This window comes from Castor canadensis, chromosome 17 (assembly GCF_047511655.1).
Source record: "Castor canadensis chromosome 17, mCasCan1.hap1v2, whole genome shotgun sequence".
Classification (NCBI taxonomy): Eukaryota; Metazoa; Chordata; class Mammalia; order Rodentia; family Castoridae; genus Castor; species Castor canadensis.
In genome coordinates, this window is record NC_133402.1 from 59,500,300 (window position 1) to 59,523,647 (window position 23,348).

A 23,348-nucleotide genomic window follows, 5' to 3' on the forward strand; every position below is an offset into this window, starting at 1 on the left:
GGGTGCCTCTTGCCTTTCAGTTCTCAGGCACACAGAGAGGCTCTGTCCTCCAGTACTGGCTTAACACAACTTCTGCACCTCACTGGAGGTGGGCTACCATCTGCACAGCAAGAGCTGTGCCTTCGAGGCTGCCTTTCCTTGCCTTTTCTGCTCTGAATAGCAGGTAGAGGGGTGCTGACAGCCAGCCTCAGAGCAGTGAGCCTCTGCCAGATGAAGTAAAGGCTGTAAATATTCTGTGTTCTTTCAGCAAGCCTAAAGATACACTCTGAATATAACTGCATGCATCACCATGAGGTATGAGGTATGACACATACCTTGGTCCCAGTAAGCACTCCCTAAATATGAGTCATATACTTATTCAGTGCTCCCACTATATGCCTTGTCTGCAGGTGAATGACAGACACACACTTCCTATCCTGTCACCAGGGCACAGCTGACACTGTACACACATTTGCAGCAGACACAGAATATGAAACTGCCCATGGGATACTTGTTCACATCACAGAAAGCACACACAGACAAGTGCACAGCAGCACACACTTTTCTGCAACTCTCCCTAGTCAGCCAGACAGTGGAGCAGCAGGGCATAGGAAGCACCCAGATGCCAGGCCTGACCAGCCTCTTGGGCTGCCCACCCCAAGTGAGCCTCCCCTTCCAGACTGCTCACAGAAGTTCTGCAGGCTCGGGTCTCAGGGAGGCTCTCTGAGAACCCATAGGGCTTCCTCTGCTACTTGGTAGCCTGGGGGTTTGCCTGAGGGAGGAGCGGTTGTCCTGAGTCTGAGCTACTTTCCCCTTGGTCCCCATTACACGCAACAGGGATACAGACCCTGGCATTTCCAAGGCCTGGTCTTCAGTTCACTAGAGAGGCCTACAGGTTCATTGCCAGGGGCGCACGGCCACAACTAGCTCACCCGCAGGCCTAGACTCGCCTCTCTGCCATCCAGGCCTTGGGAAAGAGGTGAGAGACGTGGGACTGAGGGTCTAGCCCTAGTTTCGCTCCAGTCTCTGCAAGAGACTGTCGATACCTGTCATAGCCTCCCAAGACTGAAGGCCGACCCTAATCTACCACAGAAATTTAGGCTGCAACCCTGTCCAACGCCTTGTGTGCTAGCATGGAAGCCGGGGTCTTAATTCGTTATTTGAAGATCTCAGTAAAGGAGAGAGAGATTGGGGAAAAAAAAAAAAAAGGATTTGATTTCTGGAGCCACACAGAATATTCAGCCCTCTCAAAAATCCTCAAGTCTCTTACCCGTATCTCAAGGTAAATGAATTCTAATTATTTAAAATAATAAAGCTACGATCACTCATTACGTTTGTAAACAACGCTGCAGTTTACAGAGCATTTCCAAGACCAGGACGTTAGACAGAATACTCTCTTCGGGCTGTGATATTTGATTAGAAAAACTTAAAAGTATGAGGATAATAATGAAAACACAGCTCGTACACCTAGAATACAAGGCATACCACAAACTTGCATAGGTGCAAAAATAGAACAAGTCCTACCTTACAGTAGCCCCTAGCGAAGGTACCCGCGCAGACAAATCTCTCTGATGTTACACTGTCGCACCAGACCAGCGATGACAGAAAACAAACAATCTCTGGGAAAACAAAGCAGCAGCGACAGCCCCAAACGCTTGCCACCCGGGTTGTCCTCAACCCTTGTTTAGATCACTCTGAAAAAAGGACATTTTGCTGAAAAGCTCCTTTTTAAATAGCGGCTGAACTAAGGCGCGAAGGAAATAATGTAAGTCCGTGTTAAAAGAAAAAAACAAAAAAAATTTATTCAGGAATTGACAAGGCACACACACACACATACAGATACAACAAAAGTGCTCTAGTTCTTTCTAGAAAATTTGGTCCCCGAAACGACACACTACACAACAACCAGGTCTAGGGTTTTTGGGACAGCCGGCTCCGGGCCACAAGCCCGCCTGGGCCGGCTGTTGCCGGGTTTCACATTTCTCCTTCCCAAGGTGGGAGAAACAAGACGTTTGGAAAACAAAAATCTGGGAGGGGAGAGCCTTCCCTGCCACTAGCACCAGGCGGGCAGTGATCTCCCGGGTCCGGGGCTTGGATTTGTTTCTGACTTTTTTTTTTTCCAGATCGGGGGAGAAGGAAACTTCTTCGTTTCGATTCGTAGGCGAAACCTTCCTGTCACTGGTTATTTTCTCCTTCCTCTGAACCCAGCTTTCTGAAGGCCCGACGGAAATTCTACCGCAAATCTCCCAGAAGAGAAGACAAGGAACACAAAAGCTTTTTGATTCTGACGTTTGGTTTTTAGCAGACTGCAAGGCCATAATACTTCTCCGGTCTTCCCGGTGAATGTCTTTTTCCCCCCCCTTAAAAATATTTTTAGTAGTATCTTAAAAAGCCCCAACGATCTTTTCTTTCTTTTTTTCTTAGCAAGACATTAGTCCAAAGCGCGGGGTGGAGCGGAGGAAACTCAGCCTTCCTTCTCGCGGGGATGTGGCGTAAACCCGCGCGCAGGCCGCGGAGCGAGGTCGCCCCAGCTCCCCGCTTGGGCCCAACCCCCGCCCCGCCCCGTGCGCCCCGCTGCAAGCGGCTCCAAGAGGGTTCGCGGAGTGACCCGACACGTTCCTCCTTTCTCCAGCGGCGCGGGTCGCGTTCCCGGCTCAGCCCAGCGCTTCTAGACGAGGACAGCGCGGCAAGCGTGCGGTGAGAGCTGAGCGCGAGCCCACCGACCTGTAAGCGAAGGCCAAGAGGTCTCCGCAGCTGACTCGCGGCTGCACCTCGGCCCGGGCGCTCCCTCTCCGCGGTGAATTTGGGCAAGGAGTGTGCAGCCGAGACGCTGGGGCTCCGGGAGCAGATGCGGCCTGTGGATCGTGCGCAGAGAGGCGGCCTCAGGGGCAGGGGAGCGCTAGGGCACCGTGGGCAGGGACGAGAGCACGGGGGCGGGGGGGGGAGCAGTGAGTGGAGGGGACAAAGACCAGCGAGAGAAGCAAGGAAAGCGAGGAGGCGCAGTAGGGTTGCTTGGGCGCTGGCTCAAGCTGCCCCAGCGAGTGCGCGGTCCGACTGGCGGCGGTTGTGGCTGCGATCAGAGCCGGCGTCGGGCGTCCTGGCATTCTCCGATCGGTCCGCGCCGGCATGCAGTGGCCCTCAGAGATCGAGGCGCGAGTGCAGCGCTCCGGTCTTGCTGTCGTGGTCCCAGTAAGAGCAATGCATCATGGCGAGCTCGGGTTGCCGGGCGCAGGCGAACTGCAGGCCGGGCGCGCTAGTGGGCGCGGGCGCCGGAGGCGCGGCGGTGGCCGGGCTGGCGGGGCTGAGCTGGCCCGGGGGCGGCGCGGCGGCCCCGTGATGTGGCGGGGCTGGCGGGGGTGCGGCTGCCGGGTGCAGATGGTGCGCGTGTGGATGCGGATGGGGATGCGGCGGCGGCGGGGGCGCGGTCGGCGGGCCTCCCAGGCCGTTGTAGGAGTTCACTACGCCGGGGGGTAACGCCATGCTCTGCACGCGGGAGTACGGCCCATAGGAGGCTGCGGGGCCCGCCAGCCCCTTGACCACAGCTGCCGCACCGGGACTGCCCGGCCCCGCGGCCGCCGCCGCCGCCGCTGCAGCCGCTGCTGCCGCCGCCATCTGGCAGGAGGCATAGGGCATGGGTGAGGGTGGCTGTGGGAGCGGCCACGAGTTGTTGAGGAAACCCGACTGCAGGTACTTGGGGGGCGCCAGGTAGCCATAGCCGTCGGTCCCCGCGCCAGCCACGCCGCAGCCGCCAGCGGCCCCTCCGGCTCCGAAGAGCCCCTTGCCGGGTTGGAAGTGCGCGGGCGGCGGGCGGAAGGGCCGCTTCATGCGGCGGCGGCGCCGGTAGTTGCCCTTCTCGAACATGTCCTCGCAGGCTGGGTCCAGCGTCCAGTAGTTGCCCTTGCGCTCGCCGCCGCCCTCGCGCGGCACCTTGATGAAGCACTCGTTGAGGCTGAGGTTGTGGCGGATGCTATTCTGCCAGCCCTTCTTGTTCTTCTCGTAGAACGGGAACTTGGCGATGATGTACTGGTAGATGCCAGACAGGGTGAGCCTCTTCTCGGCGCTCTCGCGGATCGCCATGGCGATGAGCGCCACGTACGAATACGGGGGCTTCTGCGCCGGGTCCGGCTTCTCCGGGGCTGTCCCGCCGCCGCCCCCGCCACCCTTGCCGGGGCTCTGCGGCGGCGCCTCGGACTCCTTGACTGTGCGGCCGGTGTCCGGGGCCAGCAGGGTCCCCGCGGCGTCCTCGGGCTCGGGGTAGCTGGCCATCATGACAAAGCCGGCGCGCCGCGGCCGGGCCGCCCCTGCTGTCCTCTCCAGGCGCTGCTCCGCGAAGAGTCGGGGCGCACGAGTCCGATCGCCGCCGAGTCACAAACTTTTCGGAGACTGCAGATGCCGCCCAGGATCGTCCTCTCGCTGGAGGCCTCTCTCTGCTCTCGCTCTTCTTTCTCTCCCCCCCGGGGAGCGGCCGGCGGCAGTGGAATCAGCCTCTGGCCATAGGGAGTCTGCCCAACAGCGAGGGGCTTCGGCCTCGCCGCCCCTCCCCGCCCAGGCCAGTCCCCGCCTCGGTGGGTTTTCTTTTCTGAGCCTCCCCCTCCCCCACCCCCCCGGTTTCCCCAGGCGCGACCCGCGTCTCTGGCGGAGCTGCCTCCTGGAGTCCCCAGTGCGCCAGGACCTCGCTCTGTTCTGATTCGTATGGGCTCTGCCGAGTTCCGCTTGCGTCAGGCGCCTTCGCCCCTATAGCGGGGCAGCCAGCCGCGCACGGGCGAGTTCATCTCCAAGTCACTTTTTGTAAACGCCCCGCACAGCCGGGACCGGCCTGCTCCCGCTCGGCGAGCCTCGGGGGCCCAGCAGACAGCCGGGCTCAGGCTCTCACGAGCCCTTGAAATCTGCTCTGCGGATTGAGCCGGGAGATGCCGAGGGCCCCGATGGGGTCCGCCTGCACCCGGCAGTACCCAGGGAGCTCGGGCCCCAGCGAGGAGAGGCACTCCAAGCCTCCTCGCAGCTTTCAGGTGAAAGAAAAGGACTCCTTCGCTCTGCGCTTTGGGCTGTCCTGGGGCTAAAGGTCTAGCTTGGCCATGGGGGAGGGTCGAGATGGCGACAGGGCCGGCCCGGGGTGGAGTGGGAGAGCTTCGTGGTGGCTTGGAGAAAACCAGACCAGAAACATGTGTCATCGAACGAAGAAACCTCGGCCTGCTGGGTCCCTCGCGCTCTGAGTGACTGGGCCGGGATTGGACTGGGGAGAGGATCGCTGGGAAGCCGCCTGGCTCAGCCGGAATCGCCTCGGTTCATCTCTGCGCACTGGGTGGACAGAGGAATCAGACCGCTGCTCGGGACCCGCATTGTAACCCTACGGATTGGGCGTGTGCTTTAACACAAAGTAGATACCCCTCTGCTCCTGCTCGGACACAGACAGGGATGTTACCGTGGGCCTTTGGGGACCGTATGCGTGCGTGTGCACAGATGTCATGTATGGAAGGCATGGGGAGGGTCTGTCCTTGAGATGCTTGAGATACAAGCAGTCCAAGTGCAAGTGTGCAGGTCAGAAACAGGAATGCACGTGTACAAGGTGTGAGATTATATTTAAGAGGTACAACACATTTATACTTATGGATATGTAATATTCGTATCAAATATCAGAGTAAACGTGGTTCCCGGATATAACATCTTCTCTCTTTCTTCTTCCCTTCCTTACGTTTTCTCTCTTTCTTTCACAAATTCTTCCTTGCCTCCTTCCCTCCCAGTATACATAATTCTATCCTAGACTCTGAAGAAAAACAACAGTCAGAAGGAGGCACTTGTTCAAATCTTCATTATGATGGACATTTGTTCTGATCTTTCTTCAGGGGTGAGTTCTCACTACCTTGACTAGGACCTAGTTACATCAGAATGTACAGAGATTGTCTCAGAAAGAATCTTTGAGGACTTCAAACTCAGGTGTGTTTTTTAAACACTGTGCCTTTGCACAGCATCTGAAATTATGACGTGTGAGAAAGATGGCTGGCATTTTGAACTTTCAAGCCCCAAACTCTCAGGTGCTAAGGAGGAGGCCGGGATGCTTTGTGGAGGAAGGTGCACTGAATGAATGCATGCAGGTAGATATGTGTCAGTGATGAGCAAGTCTGGAAGGGCTAGCCTAGTGGCTGTCACTACCTCTCCCAGGCACCCACCCTCTGAGAGTTCTCCTCAAGTCCGAGGAGCCCACAGTGGCCTGTGGCTCCAGCATCCACAGGCCACCTACATATGCTGTGTGCTTCCCACTCAGGCGACTGTGTGCATTCTGAGATGCACACATCTCTGGAATGCAGCATCTTGAAGATGACTCCAGAGAGGTCAACAGGGCAACCCTAGCCTGACCACCATGGTGAGAGGGAACTACAGGCTCACCTGAAGTCACCTCAGTAGATATTGCACCTCCAATCCCTTCTTGAAAGTATCTCAAGGTAGCTTGGTTGTTTTCCCTGGGATTGTCTTCCACTGCCTGGAGCACACATGGGCAAGCAGCCCTTCTTCAAAATCCCGGTGATTGCTTTGTGAGCAGGAGTGCAGATGTTTTTCTTCTTCTTCACCCTCAGCTGTGCCCAGGCTATGGGTAGGAGTGGCAAGTCAGGTTGGGGTCTGCTGCAGACTGGCTCCAGGAGGGCGGCAGGAGGACAACAGCTGGGTCTGGCCCCATCCTGGTGGGGGCTACTCTCTTCTTTCCTCTCCTGTTTTTGTTTTTTTTTCTGACCACCCAGGCTGGCTTTCTGTCTCTCTCCTCCCACCCCCTCCCGGCATTTCCGCTGCTCAGCTCTGCAGCAGCCAGGTGTAACAGCATTGTTCTGTGTGTCATCACTCCCTGAATTCCACACTCGGCTCCCTTTTCAGCCTCTAAGGAGCTCGTGTGTGTGTGTGTGTGTGTGTGTGTGTGTGTGTGTGTGTGTGTGTGTGTAGGGAATGGGGGTAAAGGAGAGAGACCCTTTAAAGGATCTCTGAGTGGGAAGAAGAGGAGTCCTGCTCCCCAAGGTATCGATTTCTCGCCGTCCTTCCAGGAGCAGAACCTCCAGCCCAAATGGAGACGTGGCGCCCCACGTGTACACATTTGCGAGGAGCTGGAATTAGTCTCTCTTCAAGATGTGAGTTCCTAAGGTTGTTGTCGTGGGAAGGCTGAGAAACAGGCAAGAAATTACAGGCGGCGCAGTGATCGCTCCAGACCCACAGGGAGAAGCCACGACTGGAGGTGCCTAGGGAGAGGATCGGCTTGAGTCCTGTCCTTGTGGCGGTTCAGCCTGCTGTGGGGCGGCGGGCGCTGCAGGAAACGGTGGGGTACGCTGTGGTTTACTTCCCAACCCCTTTAGGCAGGCCGTGTAAGACCCCGGTTTCTGGAGAGGTCGGGATCCTGTCCCGCCGGGCACATTTTGTCCAGGCCATGTGGACCCCACTGGCATCGTGGCGACGCAGGGCCAGACTCAGTAACCTCGGGGTGGCCTTCAAGGGCCGGGGTCCTGAGCCGGGCGGAGCTCACGAGGGCTCCCCGCAGCTGCAACTCAAGGGTCACCTCGCCTCTTGCCCTTGTGCCACCGGAGCGCCATCTCCAGACACCGTGCTAGGGATCCGTGGATCGAGTGTGGCCTCCCTGGAGGCTGGCAGCGCCTGGGAGGCCCGACAGTCGGCGCGAGTAATTCCTGGGCTTGGATGGAGCGCGCGGTTCTCACGCTCCAGGGCAGGGAGTCCTGCGACAGCAGCAGGAACGCGGTGGCCGGGCCCAAGGACTGCACCGCTTGGCCTGTTCCGCGCTATCGCCAGGTCCCCTGGGCTCCCCTAATCCCAGCTTCCAGCTCCTGCGCAGGGAGAGAGGAACCGAGGAGGCTGTAGCCTGTGGTGTAGCCTCTGCCTGTGTAGGGGAAAAGAGAATCTTCAGTGTGCTTATTAGTACACCCCTCCCCCAATTCCTCATCCACGACTGTCCCACTCACCGGCCTGTCCACCCCTCCCACCTGCGCCACATGGACTCCTCTTCCTTTTATTCAGATCTCAGGCCTCGGTCCCTTTCTCAGTCCCACTAATCGCCCCTCCCCGCCCCCCTTCCCCCGTTACACACACTAGCTCAGATCCTGCATATTGGTGGAAAACATGTCAAACCGGTGCCCTTTTCACTCATCCATTTCACCACACAGAATGATTTGTTGGCTCCACGTCTGCAGGTCTGACTCCCACAAGTGTATGGATTCTTTTATGCCCTTGGCTGGTGGAGGGTGATTGGGCTGCCACCTGGATGTCCCCCACAGCAGAGTTGTTCAGAGTACCTTTTGAGAGTCTCATGCACAGAACATGTCTTGGATGCACTTTTTTTTTGGAATTGGGGTTTGAACTCTGGGTTTTGCGCTTGCAAAGAAGCCGGTGTACCACTTGAGTCACATCCCCAGTCCTCTGATACACTTTGGCACACTCAGGTGGCTCATACCCACCTCGTCTTCGTTTTGATGAACAGGTTGAGGTTCATGGGGCTTTGCACATAACCACACAATGCCAGGCCAGTGGGCAATAATCTGTTTGGCTGGGATTAGCAGTCACTTACCCAAATGTGTTTGGGAGAGAGAGTGAGAGACAGTAAGAGAGTGGAAAGAGAGAGAGTGAGAAAGGAGAGGCCACTCCCCACTGTGGGAACTCACAGATGAGAACTGTTTCCAGTGGGCCTCTTACTAAGCCGGGCTGGGAGGCAGCAGCCGAGAACTCTGGGCTCCTTACTTTCTTGTGCGATTGATGTGGAGTTACAAGTCCATCAGCTTCTCTTGCCCCAAGGAATGTGTGCCCTGCCTCTATCAGGCTAACTTCAGGGTAGTAGGTCTTTCTTCTGGTTGGGGCCAACTCAGGGAGGAAAAGCAGAGGGAACTTGAGGACCCCCCTCCCTCCTAAGACCTCTAGGATGCTCCCAGAAGAGAATTCTAGGGTGGAAGGAGCTGTTGGCCATCATCCTTGATTTCCCCCAGGACTTCTGTGCCCCAATGTCATCTTGTTCAGTCGTGAACAGAGTGTTCTGCCACTAGGCCCCAGCTTGGGAGTACAGTGCATTGTTTACAGTGGCCTTGTCATCTTTCACCAGGCCCAGACTCTATGCCTTGATGGACAGACACTGTCCCCATGGCTCAGTCCATGCTTACCACCAGGACAGCCTTCTGTTAGAATCAGAAAATGGTTCTGCTCTGCAAAATAAAGCTAGAATTTCCAAGGAAGGGACTGTGAGTGGGGAAGAGTGACTGGCTCACTGAGGCCAGCTCATTTCTCAGAGTTCTCTGCCATTTGGGGCAGCCTATTCCTTATGGCTGCACAGCCATACCAAGACCTTAGCAAGGATAAGGATAGCTTCCTGCTTCTCTGATCACAGAGAGCACTTGCCTGAAGCATCTATTAAAGCAGACTGTAATAGAAACTGAGAGTCCTCGGCATCTAAGGGAGCTGGCTTGCAAGGTAAGGCCTGTTGCCCAGAGCCCCAAAGCCCCACACTTTCCACGAAGGGATGTCAGAGAGAGCTCTTTTCTTTGGTCCTCATTTCTGCCTCAGTTTCCCTCCACAAAATAGATACTATGTAAAGAGCTTTCATGCAGGATGGTGGTTTTTGATGCTCAGCTGCCATGCTATCCAGAGAAAGGGAGGGAGAAGGGCCGAATTTTGTGTTTTATATTACTGGCCTTGGCACCGTGGCTCAAGGGGTAGTGGCTGCCTAGCAAGTGTGAGGTCCTGAGTTCAAACCCCAGTACTGCCAAAAACAAACAAAAAGCTATTGTATATATTACTGGCCTTCTTAAAGAGATTGTGTGTGTGTGTGTGTGTGTGTGTGTTATAACTTACAGATAGTAAGCAATACATAGCCCAAGTGTACAGTTTTGGCATAATTTTCCATGTAAGGCATTGCATAATCACCACTTGGATCTAGATACGGAATATTTAAGATAGCCCTTAACATGTTCCCCAGTCAATGCCTGTCTCCAAAGGTAACCTGTAATTCTGATTTCCTTCATCATAAATTAACTTTGCCTGCTTTGAGCCTCTTATGAATGGAACTTATGGTGTGCACTTTTTTGTATCTAGGTTCTTCTGCACCATTTATTTTTAATATTCACAGGCCTTGAGACAAGTGTCAAATATTCATTTCTTCTTGTGGCTCTGTGATATCTCACACTTTGCTTACCTATTCACCTGTTCTTTCTAGTGTTGCGATATGATAAATAAAGTTTCTGTCACCATTTTTTGTACATGTCTTTGTGAGGCATTTCCTTACCCTTGAGTGAATACCCAAGAGTAGCAGTATGTTTGCTTTTAGTAGATTTTGGCCAACAGTTTCCAAAGGGCAAAAGCCAGTTACCGTGCTGTACAGATATGCCATGAAGAGGCTCCCCTTTATAGACATTTACTAACGACACACTGCCCCTTCTATTATTATTGCTCCTTTTATAAAAGAAATGTAGCTATTCTTCATGAAGGACTTATTTTGTGGAGATGATATCATCTCACTTCATTTTTATGACAAAACTGAGGGGCTGGTATGAGTCCCATGTTACCAAAGAGGAAACTGAGGCTCAGAGAAATCGAGTGACTTGTCAAAACTCCCCAGTTAATAAGTGGCAGCTTATCTTAAACAAAAAATGTCTTTTTTTTTTTCAAAACTAGAGAGCAGGAAGGCAAAACAGTTCTTGTCTGGGGGGTTGGTACCAGCGTGTGGCGGGGAGGACATAAGAAAGGGTTTAGGAGGGTGAATATGGTGGAATATTATGCACTCATGTATGAAATGGAAAAATAAGACTTGTTGAAACTATTCCAGGAATGGGAGGAGAAGAGGGATAAAGGAGAATGATGGAGGAGGTGAATTCAACTATGATATATTGTAAGAACTTTTGTAAATGTCACAATGAACCCCCCCCCCGTACAGCAATAATATGATAATAAAAAAATTTAAAAATAAGTGGCAGTTTGACTTTGGTTCTTAGAATTTTACCTCTGCGCATGTGCCTCTGTTTGTCCCTGTAAGGTCACAAAGTCCTTCCTTCCACATGCCAAATCTAGCTTCTCATTGAGAGACCCACTTCTTCTCTGCTGTCTCCAAATACCTTCTCACAGCTAGACTTGGGAGGCCACACACACATATGCACAGTTTCTCTCCTATGGCTGTACACACTCACTGTGAAGAAGTGAGTGAATTTAATTCAGAGCTTGCCAAACCCTGGGCCCAGCGACCTGATGGTGCTCTTCTCAGAGAATTGGCAGAAGATTGGACCAGGGACAAGTCTATTTCTGGTCCCTGGTTCTGGACACTACAGAGGAGAATTCAGAAGCCTTCCTTTCCCGAGTCCTGGTTGCCTTCGGTGACATTAGCCTGGGGCATCCTTCTGCAGCATTTGCCCAGGGATGCTCATTTTGTTGTGGAAGGAGGTGATGACTTGGAGACGCTGCACCTTGCCCTGGAAAGAAGTAAGTGAGGAGGATGTGTGGCCTGAGTCAGGGCAGAACAGGAAGTTGGGAGTGGAATATCTGGGCAGAGTACTTGCCTGGGCTCTGTGGAGAATGGTCCCTATGGGGATGGACAGCCAGTAGCCTATTCCTCAGGTACTTGGTACTAAGCTTCCTGGTAGACTGAGAAGAGCATGGTCCCCGTGTGTAGAGGTCACATGTGGCTCTAAACTCCATGTAGCCAGCCCCTCCTCAGGTCCCTTTGTAGGCTAATTGAGGCCTTGCTGGGCTCTGGGTTTGTAATTGGGGGTAATTACTGACAGGCTGCTGTAGTGGTACAAGCAGGCTTTTGTTGGGCAAGCAATAGTCAGAATTTGGGGGCTTTGAGAAGGGACAGTCCAGGATCGTGGTGTGCCCTGTGGCAGGTACCTCTTGGCCCTGGTCTTAGCTTGGAGGCAGCAATTCTGAGGAATGGGGCCTGCCAGCACATCTGAACAGAGAGGGAGCCCTCCTGGGGGTGATGGAACTCAGGTCTGCGCTGGGCCACAGAGCTGAAGTCCTTGCTCCTGGCTCTTACCTGTGTACAACACCAGCAGGCTGAGAGGCACCATGGCGGACAGATGACACAGGCTTCCGTTTCCAATTCTTAGCGATGTCATCATCCTGGGAAATAAGGAAGCTTGCCTTGCTTCAGAGTTTTCAAATTTTAGTTTTTTTTTTTTTTTGGTGTGTGTGTGGTCCTGGGTCTTGAACTCAGGGCCTGCACTTGGAGCCACTCCACCAACCCCTTTTTTTGTGATGGGTTTTTCGAGCTAGGGTCTTGCAAACTACTTCCCTGGGCTGGCTTGGAACCTCGATCTTCCTGATCTCTGCCTCCTGAGTAGGATTACAGGTGTGAGCCATCAGTACCCGGCTATCTTTTTTTTTTCTTTCTTGAGACAGGGTCTCACTATGTATTCCAGCCTCAAACTCAAGATCTCCCTGCTTTTGCCTCCTGGGTGCTGGGATTATAGCTGTGACCGCCCACACACAGCTACATCTTCGTTTTTAGGAATTAAATCATGCAGATATGGTTGAGGACCCCATGGATCCTTCCTTGATCCCTTTCTATCCCTCTCTCTCATGAGGTGATGACCACCATGGTAAATTCGGCATTTTAATATTCCTCTAGCTGCTTTTGCATGCATAGCTGACCTACATCCACTGCTAGGCAATAGTTTAGTCCTGTGTTTCGTAACTTTATATAAATGGTATCCTGTTGTTGCAGAAAGACACGTGCATGCTTTTTCATTCAACATATGTTTGTGGAAAAAGTCCTGGTGGGGACACAAAGACAAGCGCTGTTCATTTTCCCTGGGCTGCCCCACTCCATTGTATGAACACTCCTCAGTTTATTTTTCCATGCTCTGTTGAGAGGTGCTGGGTTAGTTCCTATTCTTTCCTTACCAGAGTCCTGCTAGGGACTTGTTTATGCATGCTTGCTACTACTCACGTGCCTCAGTTTACCCAGCAGTGGGACTGCTGGATGAAAGGTCACACGCATCCTCTGCTGAACCTGTGACTGCTGAGTGCAGTCTCAGCTGCTGTTTCTGTGGAGCAGGGAGCAAATCCTTCACCTTGGGAGGATTCCTCCCCACGTGGGAGAAGATGTCAGCTTGGCTTTCAGTGGGTCTGTCTTGAATTCAGGCTCTGTGATTTACTTGCTGTGCGATTTTGAACCTGTTTTTCAGCCTCTCTGTGCCTCAGTTCCCTCATCTGTAAGACGGTGACGATAGTGTCTAGATTGTGGGGCTCCCTAGAGGATTAACTGAGAAATGCATAAAAAGGTTTGGTATTGAGTCTGGCAGAGAGGAAGCACTAGTTATGACTGATCGTGTTAATATTGAAATATGATAGTTTAGTGATAGGTTTGTTATTGTTTTTTTTTTTGAAACAGGGTCTCACTATGTAACCCAGGACAATCTTGAACTCAAGATCATCCTGCCTCAGCCTCTTGAGTGCTGGGATTACAGGCATGTACCTCCAAGGTCAGTTTATGTTTATTATTATTATATAGTGTCTCCCATCATTCTCTCTCTCTCTCTCTCTCTCTTTCCCTTCTCCCTCCCTCCCTCTCTGTGTTTGGAGACAGAGCCTTGCTATGTGTTTCAGATGAGCCTGGAACTTGTTATCTTCCTGCCTTAGCTGCTGAAGATTACAGAGGTATGCCACCACATCGCTTCCATCAGATTATTTCGAAGACAATCTCAGAGATCATGTCTGTTACTTCAGGTATATAATAGCTCAGGTTATATTTGGAAAGTATAAGCACGTAAAAACCATAGCTGCTGTGCCAACAGCATCCCTAAAACCAGAGGGAGATTTTAAAATACATTGAATGGTTAATACTTAATTTTTCTCAATTGTTTTCTTTTTTTCTTTCTTCATTTATTCATATGTGCATACATTGTTTGGGCCATTTTCTCAATTGTTTTCAAAAGATTTTAGTTTGCTTGAATCAGGATTCCAATGAGATCTATATATTACATTTGGTTAATGTGTCTCTAAGTCTTTTTAAGTCTACAGATAGCTCTCTTTTCTCTTTCTTGAAACATCTCTGTTTTTTTTTTTCGGTACTGGGGTTTGAACTCAGGGCCTACACCTTGAGCCACTCCACCAGCCCTTTTCTGTGTTGGGTTTTTTCGAGATAGGGTCTCCTGAACTATTTGCCTGGGCTGGCATCAAACTTTGATCATCCTGATCTCTGCCTCCGGAATAGCTAGGATTACAGGTGTGAGCCACTGGCTCTGGCTTAGCTGCTCATTCTTGGCATAAAGTATCTCCTCTTGGAGGCTGGCACACCAGCAGGATGGACCAGGTGTTTGGGCTCCTACAAAGGTGTCTGTGCTTCCTTTCATCTCAGCAGTTGTGATCCAGTTCTGTAATTAATTTTAATTTTTTTTTGGTGGTGCTAGGGCTTGAACTCAGGGCTTTGAGCTTGCTAGGCAGACACTCCACCACTTAAGCCACACCCTAAGCCCTTTTCACCTTAGTTACTTTATTTTTTATTTTTGGCAGTACTGGGATTGAACTCAGGGCCTCACACGTGCTAGGCAGACACTCTACCACGAGCCCCTCCACCGGCCTCTTTAGTTACTTTTTCAGTGGGGTTTTGCACTTATGCTCTGGCCAGCCTGGAACCCATCTTCTTCTTTACGCTTCCCACACAGATGGGGTGATAGGTGCATGCCACCATGCACAGATTTTATTGGTTGAGATGGGGTCGCATGAACTTTTTGCCAGGCCTGGCCTTAAATCTCTGTCCCACCAATCTCTGCCTACTATGTAGCTAAGATTACAGGTGTGAACCATCACACTAAGTTTATTTGTTAATTTATTTATCTCCCTCCACTAGACTATGAACACCTTGAGGATAGGGGTTGTTCTCTCTCTCTCTCTCTCCTCTCTCTCTCTCCTGCTTCACCACGCAGTAGCTGGGATTATAGCCGTCTGCCACCACACCCAGCCTCTTACTCATTTCTGTATTCTTAGTGCCTGGTGTGTAGTATGTCTGGCAGAAAAGTGTTTTTTAAACAAATGCCTGGGATCCCATATTTAGAACTTTCTTTTAGGTGAAAATTTGGTTTGGTAAGGGATTAGACATACAGTGTTATTAGTCACTGACACTTTAGCATGAATCAGTCCAGATTTAATTATAACTCTGTGAGAGTTGGAAATGGGGTGGGAGGAAATCCAGGACAGTGTTAGTGGCTGGTGTGTGTGCGTTCATGAATGGTGAGGTGTGAGCATGAAGAGCAAGGGAATTCAGAATGGAAGAGAACCCCGGAGGCTCTAAGGGTGGAGGGCAGAGGGAGCGCGCGGCCTCCCCTGCGCCAGGCCCAGGATGGGACCTCCTGGGCGGAAGCGGGGCTCGCGGCGCAGGGGCTTCCTCGCTTTGTAGGGCGGGCGCGGTCCCCGCACCGCGGCCCGGCGGAAGCGGCGGCAGACGACCGATCGGAGCCACCGCTGGGCTGGCGGTGTCGTCCTTCCCGAGGTGGCGGCGCAGGAAGTCCGCGGGAGTCGGCACCCCGCGCTTGGGGCTTCCCGCCCGGCACCGCGCATCGCGCGCACGCTGCGGGGTCCGGGAGCGCACGGGGCGCAGGCGCGCGGGGATGGGGTGGGGGACAGCACGTCCATTAAGGGCCGAGGAGTCGCCCTGGTTTTAGTTTCCTATGGGAAATGGGTTCCCACGGGTTTGGGGACTGGGCGAGGTCTTCTGGGACATTACGTGACCAGGGATGGTCTCGTCCTAATCTGGACAGTCTGTGGATGGAGTTTGGGGTGCACACACGCACGGCACACTGGAGGCTTGCGCATGCGTACGCAGAATGCACACAACTGTGCACGCAGGTAGACGCGTGTCCTTGTGCCCCCCGCCCCAGGCTGAGTCTCAGGAAAGCCATCTGTGTGGATTGCCTATTGGACCTGCTTTTCAGAATGAGTGTGTGTGTGTGTGTGTGAGTGATTTCTGTGAAGACCCACCAGATTTTCCTTGGCTCCTGGAGTTTGGGATGGAAGCAAACTTGAAAATATACCAGCCGTCTGCGCGGGAGGAGGCAGCTTCTACCGCATGCCTAGCTTTGTTGTCCCCAAGGATGCCTTTAGGCACGACGCTATGACTGGTGGAATTGGGCATTCATTCATTTCGTGGTCATATCCAGGCCACTGCCCCAGTATGGTCCTGTCCTGAGCCTGGTGAGCTGGAGATGGAAAGGCTTTATTCTTGCCATGGGCAGTGGGAAGGTAATTTTCTTTAGTGGTAAATGCCACTATGGGGGGAAGGTGGAGGCTGTGGAAGTATGGGGAAGTCTTCCTGGAGGAGGTGATGCTGGGGCTGAGGTTGAGGGAGCAGAGGGGCATGTGGGGAGGCTCTGCAGAAGAAGAAGCCTGTGTGCAAAGGACAGAGGAGGGAGGGAAAGGACAGAGGAGGGAGGGAAAGGAGCCACCTGCAGCTGGGATACATAGTACCCAGTGTGGGAGGGGTGGTGGGCCTTTGAACTTTACTGTGAGGTCTTTGGGGGTGTGAAATGGGAGGGAAAGAGATGGTCAGGTGTTAGGGAAGTGATTGTGGCTCTGGGTGGAGGATGGGTGGAGGGAGCTAAACCTGGAATAGGGAGTGCAGGTAAGAGGCGATAGGCCCTTGCTAAGCAGGGAGCAGGTGAGTGGAGAGAAAGGCACACCTGAAAGACATTTGGCAGGTAGGATCACTGGTTAGGTGTGACAGAGAGGGAGGAGTCAGCAACTTCCCAGTCTTGGACTGGATCAGCTGGGCCCAGGGCACAGTCATTTTCCTAGACCTGGAGGCAGAAGGCACAAGTTTGGGGGCGAGACAACTATCTTTGTGTGGAGTGAGGTATATGTTGCCTGTGAAATGGCTGAGGGACAATCCAGGTAGAGATGTCTGTGAGGCAGTCGAGAATGCAGGTGTGGCCTCAGGAGAGAGGTTTACCTATAGATGGGACAATACTGAGGTCACTCTCAGCAAGAGTAGCCCAAGAATTGAGAGGTGACCAGGAGTGAGCAGTGTCACAGAAGCCTTGGAGGACAGTGGCCAGGATCTGCTTAGGACCCTGAGGCCCTCCTTCAGTGGCTCCCAGGCCTGGTTGCTCTGTTCCTTCATGTGGTGAAAACCTAGAGTGGCCAGACAAAGAAAGGCTGGATGGGGGCTTCTTATGAGGGAGGTATTATTTATGTCACTCCTACTCTGTGCCTGTATTTTTTCATATGTCACCTCTGTCTTCAAACAACTCTTCATGTAGAGGTTAGCGTCCTCAAATGAAGTAACCATGGTTGGGGAGGTTCTGTCTTGTCACAGGTCACATAGCTAGTTACAGTGGAGCTGGGATTTCTTGCTTTATGTATCTCAAGTTGTTTTTAAAGACTGTTTCTTGTTTTTATTTTATTTTTTCTTTAGTGCACATTCTGGCAGCTACCTCCTGGGTTGGCATTTGGACCCGGCCTGCCTTGCCCACACCCTCAACCTCCAGGCCACGGGACTTCAGAGGAGGCCTGTCTCCCAGATTAGCTCCAAAGACAACAGGCTCCTGAAGAAGAAAGAGGAGGCCCAGGGAGGCCTGTGATGGGAAGGGCTTCCCAGAATCAGTGGGGAACTTCCTCCTGGGAAAGCCATGAAGAGGGCTGGTCCTCTCCCAGGCCAGGCGGCAGAGAATCCGGGCCCCAGCTGTTCCTGCCCAGCCTCCTACAGCCCCAAGCGCCCACCGGAGACAGGAGGTCCTGCCTGCTCACTGCCCATTGTCCCAGCACCACAGTGCCTCTTCCCATGTGCCTCCTGTTTACACAGGAAGCCCACTCGGGGTGCTACCTCTCTCTCTTGATGGCTGCCTCTGAGCCTACATTGCTCAGAGGCAGCTTCAATGAGCAAAGTAAGGGACTAAAGTAAGTTACCACTGGGGGCCGGGCGTGGTGTCTCACGGCTATAATCCAAGCTACTCAGGAGGTTGAGCTGGGGAGGACTGTGATTTGAGGTTAGCCTGGGCTACATAGCATGTCATGAAAGTATGACAGGCCACTCATTAGTTGTAGGACCTCGGGCATTCCCACCAACAATCTAAGTGCAGAATTCCCCTCTGTAAGTCAGGGAATGTTGTTCCCACCTGTCTCATAGATTTGATGTAAATAAAAAAAAAATGTGTTCAAAATACTGATTATCTTTCACCTTGAATTGTGCCAAATTTCAGCCGTGTTCCAAATGCAGGTAGCTTTCAAATTCTGTGATGCTCTTCCCATGGACAATTGCATCTGTGTCTCCTTCCCTTGAATCTGGCGGACTTGTGACTACCTTGACCCATGTGGTATAGCAGAAATGATTTTCTGTGACTTCCAGGCTTTGCTTTGACTCCAAGAACACTTGCACTTGAACCTGGAGCCATCATGAGAGAATCTGACTGCTCTGCAGTTTGGCCGGCAATGAAGATTGTTCTTTTTGAAACATTACCAGAGGGGCAGGAATAGATTCTTCCAGTTCAAAGATGACAAAAATTAAGAAAGATAAAAACAAGTATACAGTGTTGCAGTTAAATCCAGTTCAAAGATGACAAAAATTAAGAAAGATAAAAACAAGTATACAGTGTTGCAGTTAAATTATGAAGGGACATTCCTATTAGATCGGAAACGGAGAAACATTCCTGAAATAAAGAAGTAAATAGAATGTGACAGCCATAAGTTGACATGCTTCTGAGAGCATGCGCGAGACATATGCAGAATTGTGTCTCAGAGGAGGTGCACACGATTGAGAGTGACCAAGCGACAGACATGCTAAGCCTTTGTCACGATTATCTGCACCTTTTTTTTACAGCAGTGCTGCCTGAGGTATCCACATGTCTGCATTTTCCTTGCTCAGTTCCTTCTGAGTTTCATTTCCTTCTTTCAACAGTACGTTCTTTATTGTGCTTTCACCAAAGTCCTGGGAGTACTAATTCTTTGAATGAAAGAAAATGTAATTCCATTTGCCTTCTTAAATGACAATATGGCTGAATATGGAACTCGGAGGTTGACAGTTACTTTTCCTCAGCATGTGGAAAATACTTGGAATATTCCATGAGTGTCCGGCATCTGTGGTTGCTGTTGAGAAGTCAGTCTAATTATTAGTGAAGTTGAATAAGTCCTCTAGGTGAGGAGTCTTCTCTTCAGTTTTGTTTTCATGCTTTACTACGATGCATCTAGCTATGGGATTATTTGTATTTAATTTGCTTGGGAATTAGAATAATTCTTCCTTATGAGGATTCATATTTTTCATTGTTACTGAAAACTGTTGATGACTGTTTCTTTTAATATTATCTCTTTCCAATTCTCTGCTCTTTCTTTTTACAAATCTGCAGGACCTTCTCTTTCTCTTCTCCTTCTTTCTTAATTACCTTCTGTACTTTCTGTTGCTGTATCTTTCTTGCAAATTTGTAGGTAATTTCCACATAATTGTCTTCTAATTTACAAATTCTCTTTTCAGCTTCATCTAGTCCTGCAATTTACTCAAATTTTGATTTTGTTGACTGTATTTATTTTTTAATTTCCAGAAGTTTTATTTGGTTCTTTGAAAAAAATTCCTGGTATTTCATTATGGTTTTTCTTTTCTCTCTCTCTCTCTCTCTCTTTCTTTCTTTCTTTCTTTCCTTTCTCTCTCTCTTTCTTCCCTCTCTCCCTCCCTCCTTCCCTTTCTCCCTCCCTTCTTTCTTTCTTTCCTTCTTTGTCTCTCTCTCAAAATTATTTTAAACATATTCATTTTGGGTTGGTAAAGTGGGAGAGGGGAGGATATAGGGAAAGGTATAGGAAGGTGGATGTGGTGGAAATATTTGGATTATGGACACGTGTATAGTGGAGAAATGAGACCTGCTGAAACTGTTCCAGGAATGGGGGAAGGGGAGTAAAGGAGAATGATGGAGGGGTGAATTCAGCTATGATATGTTGTAAGATGCTATTTTGTAATGTCACAATGTTCCCCCAGTACAATAATAAAAAAACATTTATTTTATAGTCTTTCAGAATGTTCAATTATCAGAAGCTGTAGAAATGTCCTTTCTTCTGTTTATTTTGTCTGTAACTCTTGCTTATGGCAAACTTTTCTTTGTAGGGTTTGCCATTTCTTTTCCTTTTTTTGTATTTTGGTGACACTGAGATTTGAACTCAGGGCCTTGTGCTTGCCAGTCAGGAGCTCTACCACTTGAGCCACTCCTCCAGTCCTGATTGGCCATTTTCATTGGTGATTTCTTTCTCGGGGAGAATTCTGTGCTGACTGAATGGTAAGACTGTTTCCACAGAGAGATTTTATTTTACTTATACCCTGGAGATTTAACCAGGCTGGGACTTATTTTTTGTTTGTTTATTTATTTTTGACTTTGGATCCCTGCGCACAGTCAAGTGCACCTTGTCCCCTGGTACAGGATTAGTGCTTTGACTTTTCGTGGGAGACCAGCTTCAGAGCTATCCCTGCGCTGGTGGTGGGAGGGGGTTTCTGGCTCTCTTTTCACTAAGGGTGCAGTTCTTCAAAATTCTTGGCCTGGGGCTGGAGGTATGCTTATGTGGTATCTGCCTAGCAAGCAGGAGGCCCTGAGTTCAAATTCCAGTAGAGAAAAAAAATCTTTACGGATGCTTGAACCGAGGGCCTTGAGCACGCTAAGCGTGTTTTACCCCTGGGCTATGCCTCTGTCCCCCAAATATATTTTATTTTTAATTGAAACACAGTAATTATACACATTTAAAAAATCATATACACATTTATGGGGTGGAGCGTGCCATTTTAGTACTGTTTAAAATGTGCAGCAAGCAGATCAGGGTAACTGTCATATCTATCATCCCAGGCATTCATCATTTGTGTTGGAAACATTAAAAAGTATTTTTTCAATATTTCCTTTTTTTTTCTGATGGTACGGGGGCTTGAACTCAGGGCCTCATGCTTGCTAGGTGGGCACTGTACCACTTGAGCCACACACCCAGCCCAAAATTAGTTATTTTTTTGGGGGTGAACTTGTTCAAGCAACATGTAGGGAATTATCACAATGACGCCCCTTCTTTCTATTCATGCATGCTAATAAAAAGACTTTTAAAAGTTCAAAAATTAGTTTTTTATTCCTTATCAGTACTGGGACTTGAAATCAGGGCTTCACACTTCCCTATCACTTGAGCCACTTCACCAGTCCCTTTTTTGTGTTGGGTATTTTTGAGATAAGGTCTCACTTTCATTTTGTCCAAGGTGACCTTGAACAGGGATCCTCTTGATCTCTGCCTCCCAAATAGCTAGGCCAGCAATGCCCTCTGCTTAAAAGATTAATGATTTTTTAAATCTAGAATTTCTCTGAGTTTGTAGTAGGAGGCCCCCCCTTTTTTTTAGCAGGTCAGGTCCTCCCCCCCTCTTTTCTTTAGCAGGTCTGGTCACCATGAGCTTTTTCAAGCCATGCATACGCTCCCTCATAGGAACCTTGCAACACCAATGTTAGTTATCAACTTCCAAGTGTTAAGAGATTTAGGCTTAGCTGGGCACAGTGGTGCATGGGGAGACGAAGGTAGGAGGATCATGAGTTCAAGACTAGCCTGGGTTACATGGTGAGACCCTGACTCAAAGAACAAAGCACAACACAGTGAAACAAAGCCCAAACAAGTTTAAGTCTTGTCCCAGAACTGTCAGGGAGTAAATGGCTATGTGGAGATTTGAACACAGTTTTCTCTAATTGCACACAGTGATAAAGATCACTGCAGCCTCTATTACAAAAATCTCCAGCATCAACTCTGATGATCGTTTTGCCGTGTTTGTTTTTATTGTATACCTTTCCATTTACCTAGTCTTTTATTAATCCAGCTATCCCTCCCTCACTGCTTTCCTTCCTTCTGTGGATTTGAACTCAGGGCCTTGTGCTTGCAAGGCAAGTGCTCTGCCACTTGAGCCACACCCCCAGCCCTTTTGGGATTCCCTTACTTTTTGGGTAAGCTCTTGTGGTTTTGTCAGAGCCAGACTTGGACCTTGATCCTCCTCTCTGTACCTCTTTTATAGCTTGGATTACAGGCTGCATCACCTCGCTCAGTTTATTTGTTGAGATCAGAGTCTTCCCAACTTTTTGCCTGGGTTGACCTTTAACCATAATCCTCTCCATCTTCACCTCAGAGCATCTGGGATTATAGACGTTAACCATAGCACCTGACCCATGACTCTTTTTTTATCTCTAGGTCCAGTGAATTGATTTTAACTCTGTAATTCTGAGTTTTGACGAATGCACACACTAGTGTAGTAGAAGTTGCCATGTAGAATGGCATTAAGGAATTCCGTTTCCTCCTGCCCCTCCTGGGCATCCCTGCACCCTCCTTGAGGGAGAATATTCTTCTGGCACTGTTTCCCATAGACCAGCTTTTCCTGTTCTGGAAATCATGTAAATGGAGTCTTACCAGGTGCGCTGTCTTGGATGAGATTTCTTCTCCCACAATAATGATTTTGAATAATAACGGTTAGGCCGTGTGGTGCGCGTTAGTGGTTTGCTCATTTTCATTGCTGAGTAGCATCCCAGTGGGCTGCCCTATCACTTAGGCACTTTCCCACTGTTAGACTGTATTCAGGTTTTGGATGCAAATTACGAGAAAGCTGCTACAAACATTTTACTAAATAACATGACTGTTACTGTTATCAATCAGTACTGGGGTTTGGACTCAGGGCTTCAAGCTTGTTTGATCTACTCTGCCAGCCCAATGACGTTATTTTAATAGTTTCTTTGACACTGACGTAAGGAGAATAGATAGTGTAACGCCAGATTGCAGTTAGGGGAGATGAGGATGTATAGATAGTGAACAAGGCCAGTTTTCTTTCTTTCTTTCTTTCTTTCTTTCTTTCTTTCTTTCTTTCTTTCTTTCTTTCTTTCTTTCTTTCTTTCTTTCTTTCTTTCTTTCTTTCTTTCTTTCTTTCTCTCTCTCTCTTTCTTTCTTTCCTTTCTTTCTTTCTTTCTTTCTTTCTTTCTTTCTTTCTTTCTTTCTTTCTTTCTTTCTTTCTTTCTTTCTTTCTTTCTTTCTTTCTTTCTTTCTTTTCTCCTTCCTGCCTTATTTCTTCTTCCTTCCTTCTTTCTCCTTCCTTCCTTCCTCCCTCCCTCTTCTTCCTTTTTTTTCCTGTCCTGGGTTTGATCTTAGGGCCTTGCACGTGCTAGGCAAGCACTCTGCCACTTGAGACAATATGTATATATTTGACAGAATGATCCAAAAACGTTTACAGGAAGAGAAGGAGAGGAAGAAGGAGATGGGAATCCTGGCCTCTGGGGACAGTCCATGACTGCCCTCCTCTTGGACCTGCATCTCACTCAGACCCTGGCAGAACCCAAGGACCCTGTGGCTGCTCCCAGCTTTTATTGGCAAAGTCTTGGGACTCAGCTCAAAGGACACCCCCTCCAGGAAGTCTTTCCTGACTCCACAGAGGGCAGAGCTCC

General features: G+C 50.1%; 1 protein-coding gene and 1 long non-coding RNA gene across 2 annotated transcripts; one reads left to right on the top strand and one right to left on the bottom strand.

The window, feature by feature from the left end:
* Positions 1 to 2,411: 2,411 nt before the first annotated feature.
* LOC141418532 (uncharacterized) lies at positions 2,412 to 19,962 on the top strand. Its single transcript, XR_012443161.1, has 4 exons — positions 2,412 to 2,676; positions 13,337 to 13,427; positions 13,552 to 13,671; positions 17,354 to 19,962. It is a non-coding gene; the product is annotated as an uncharacterized lncRNA (long non-coding RNA).
* Foxl2 (forkhead box L2) lies at positions 2,669 to 4,680 on the bottom strand. The gene has a single exon (XM_020172007.2). It carries the CDS (start codon positions 4,246 to 4,248, stop codon positions 3,118 to 3,120), a length of 1,131 nt encoding a protein of 376 aa, XP_020027596.1. The 5' UTR covers positions 4,249 to 4,680; the 3' UTR covers positions 2,669 to 3,117.
* Positions 19,963 to 23,348: the final 3,386 nt, after the last annotated feature.

Excerpts from the sequence above, each read along its gene's own strand:
- Foxl2 (XM_020172007.2), bottom strand. The coding sequence starts at position 4,248 with ATGATGGCCAGCTACCCCGAGCCCGAGGACGCCGCGGGGACCCTGCTG.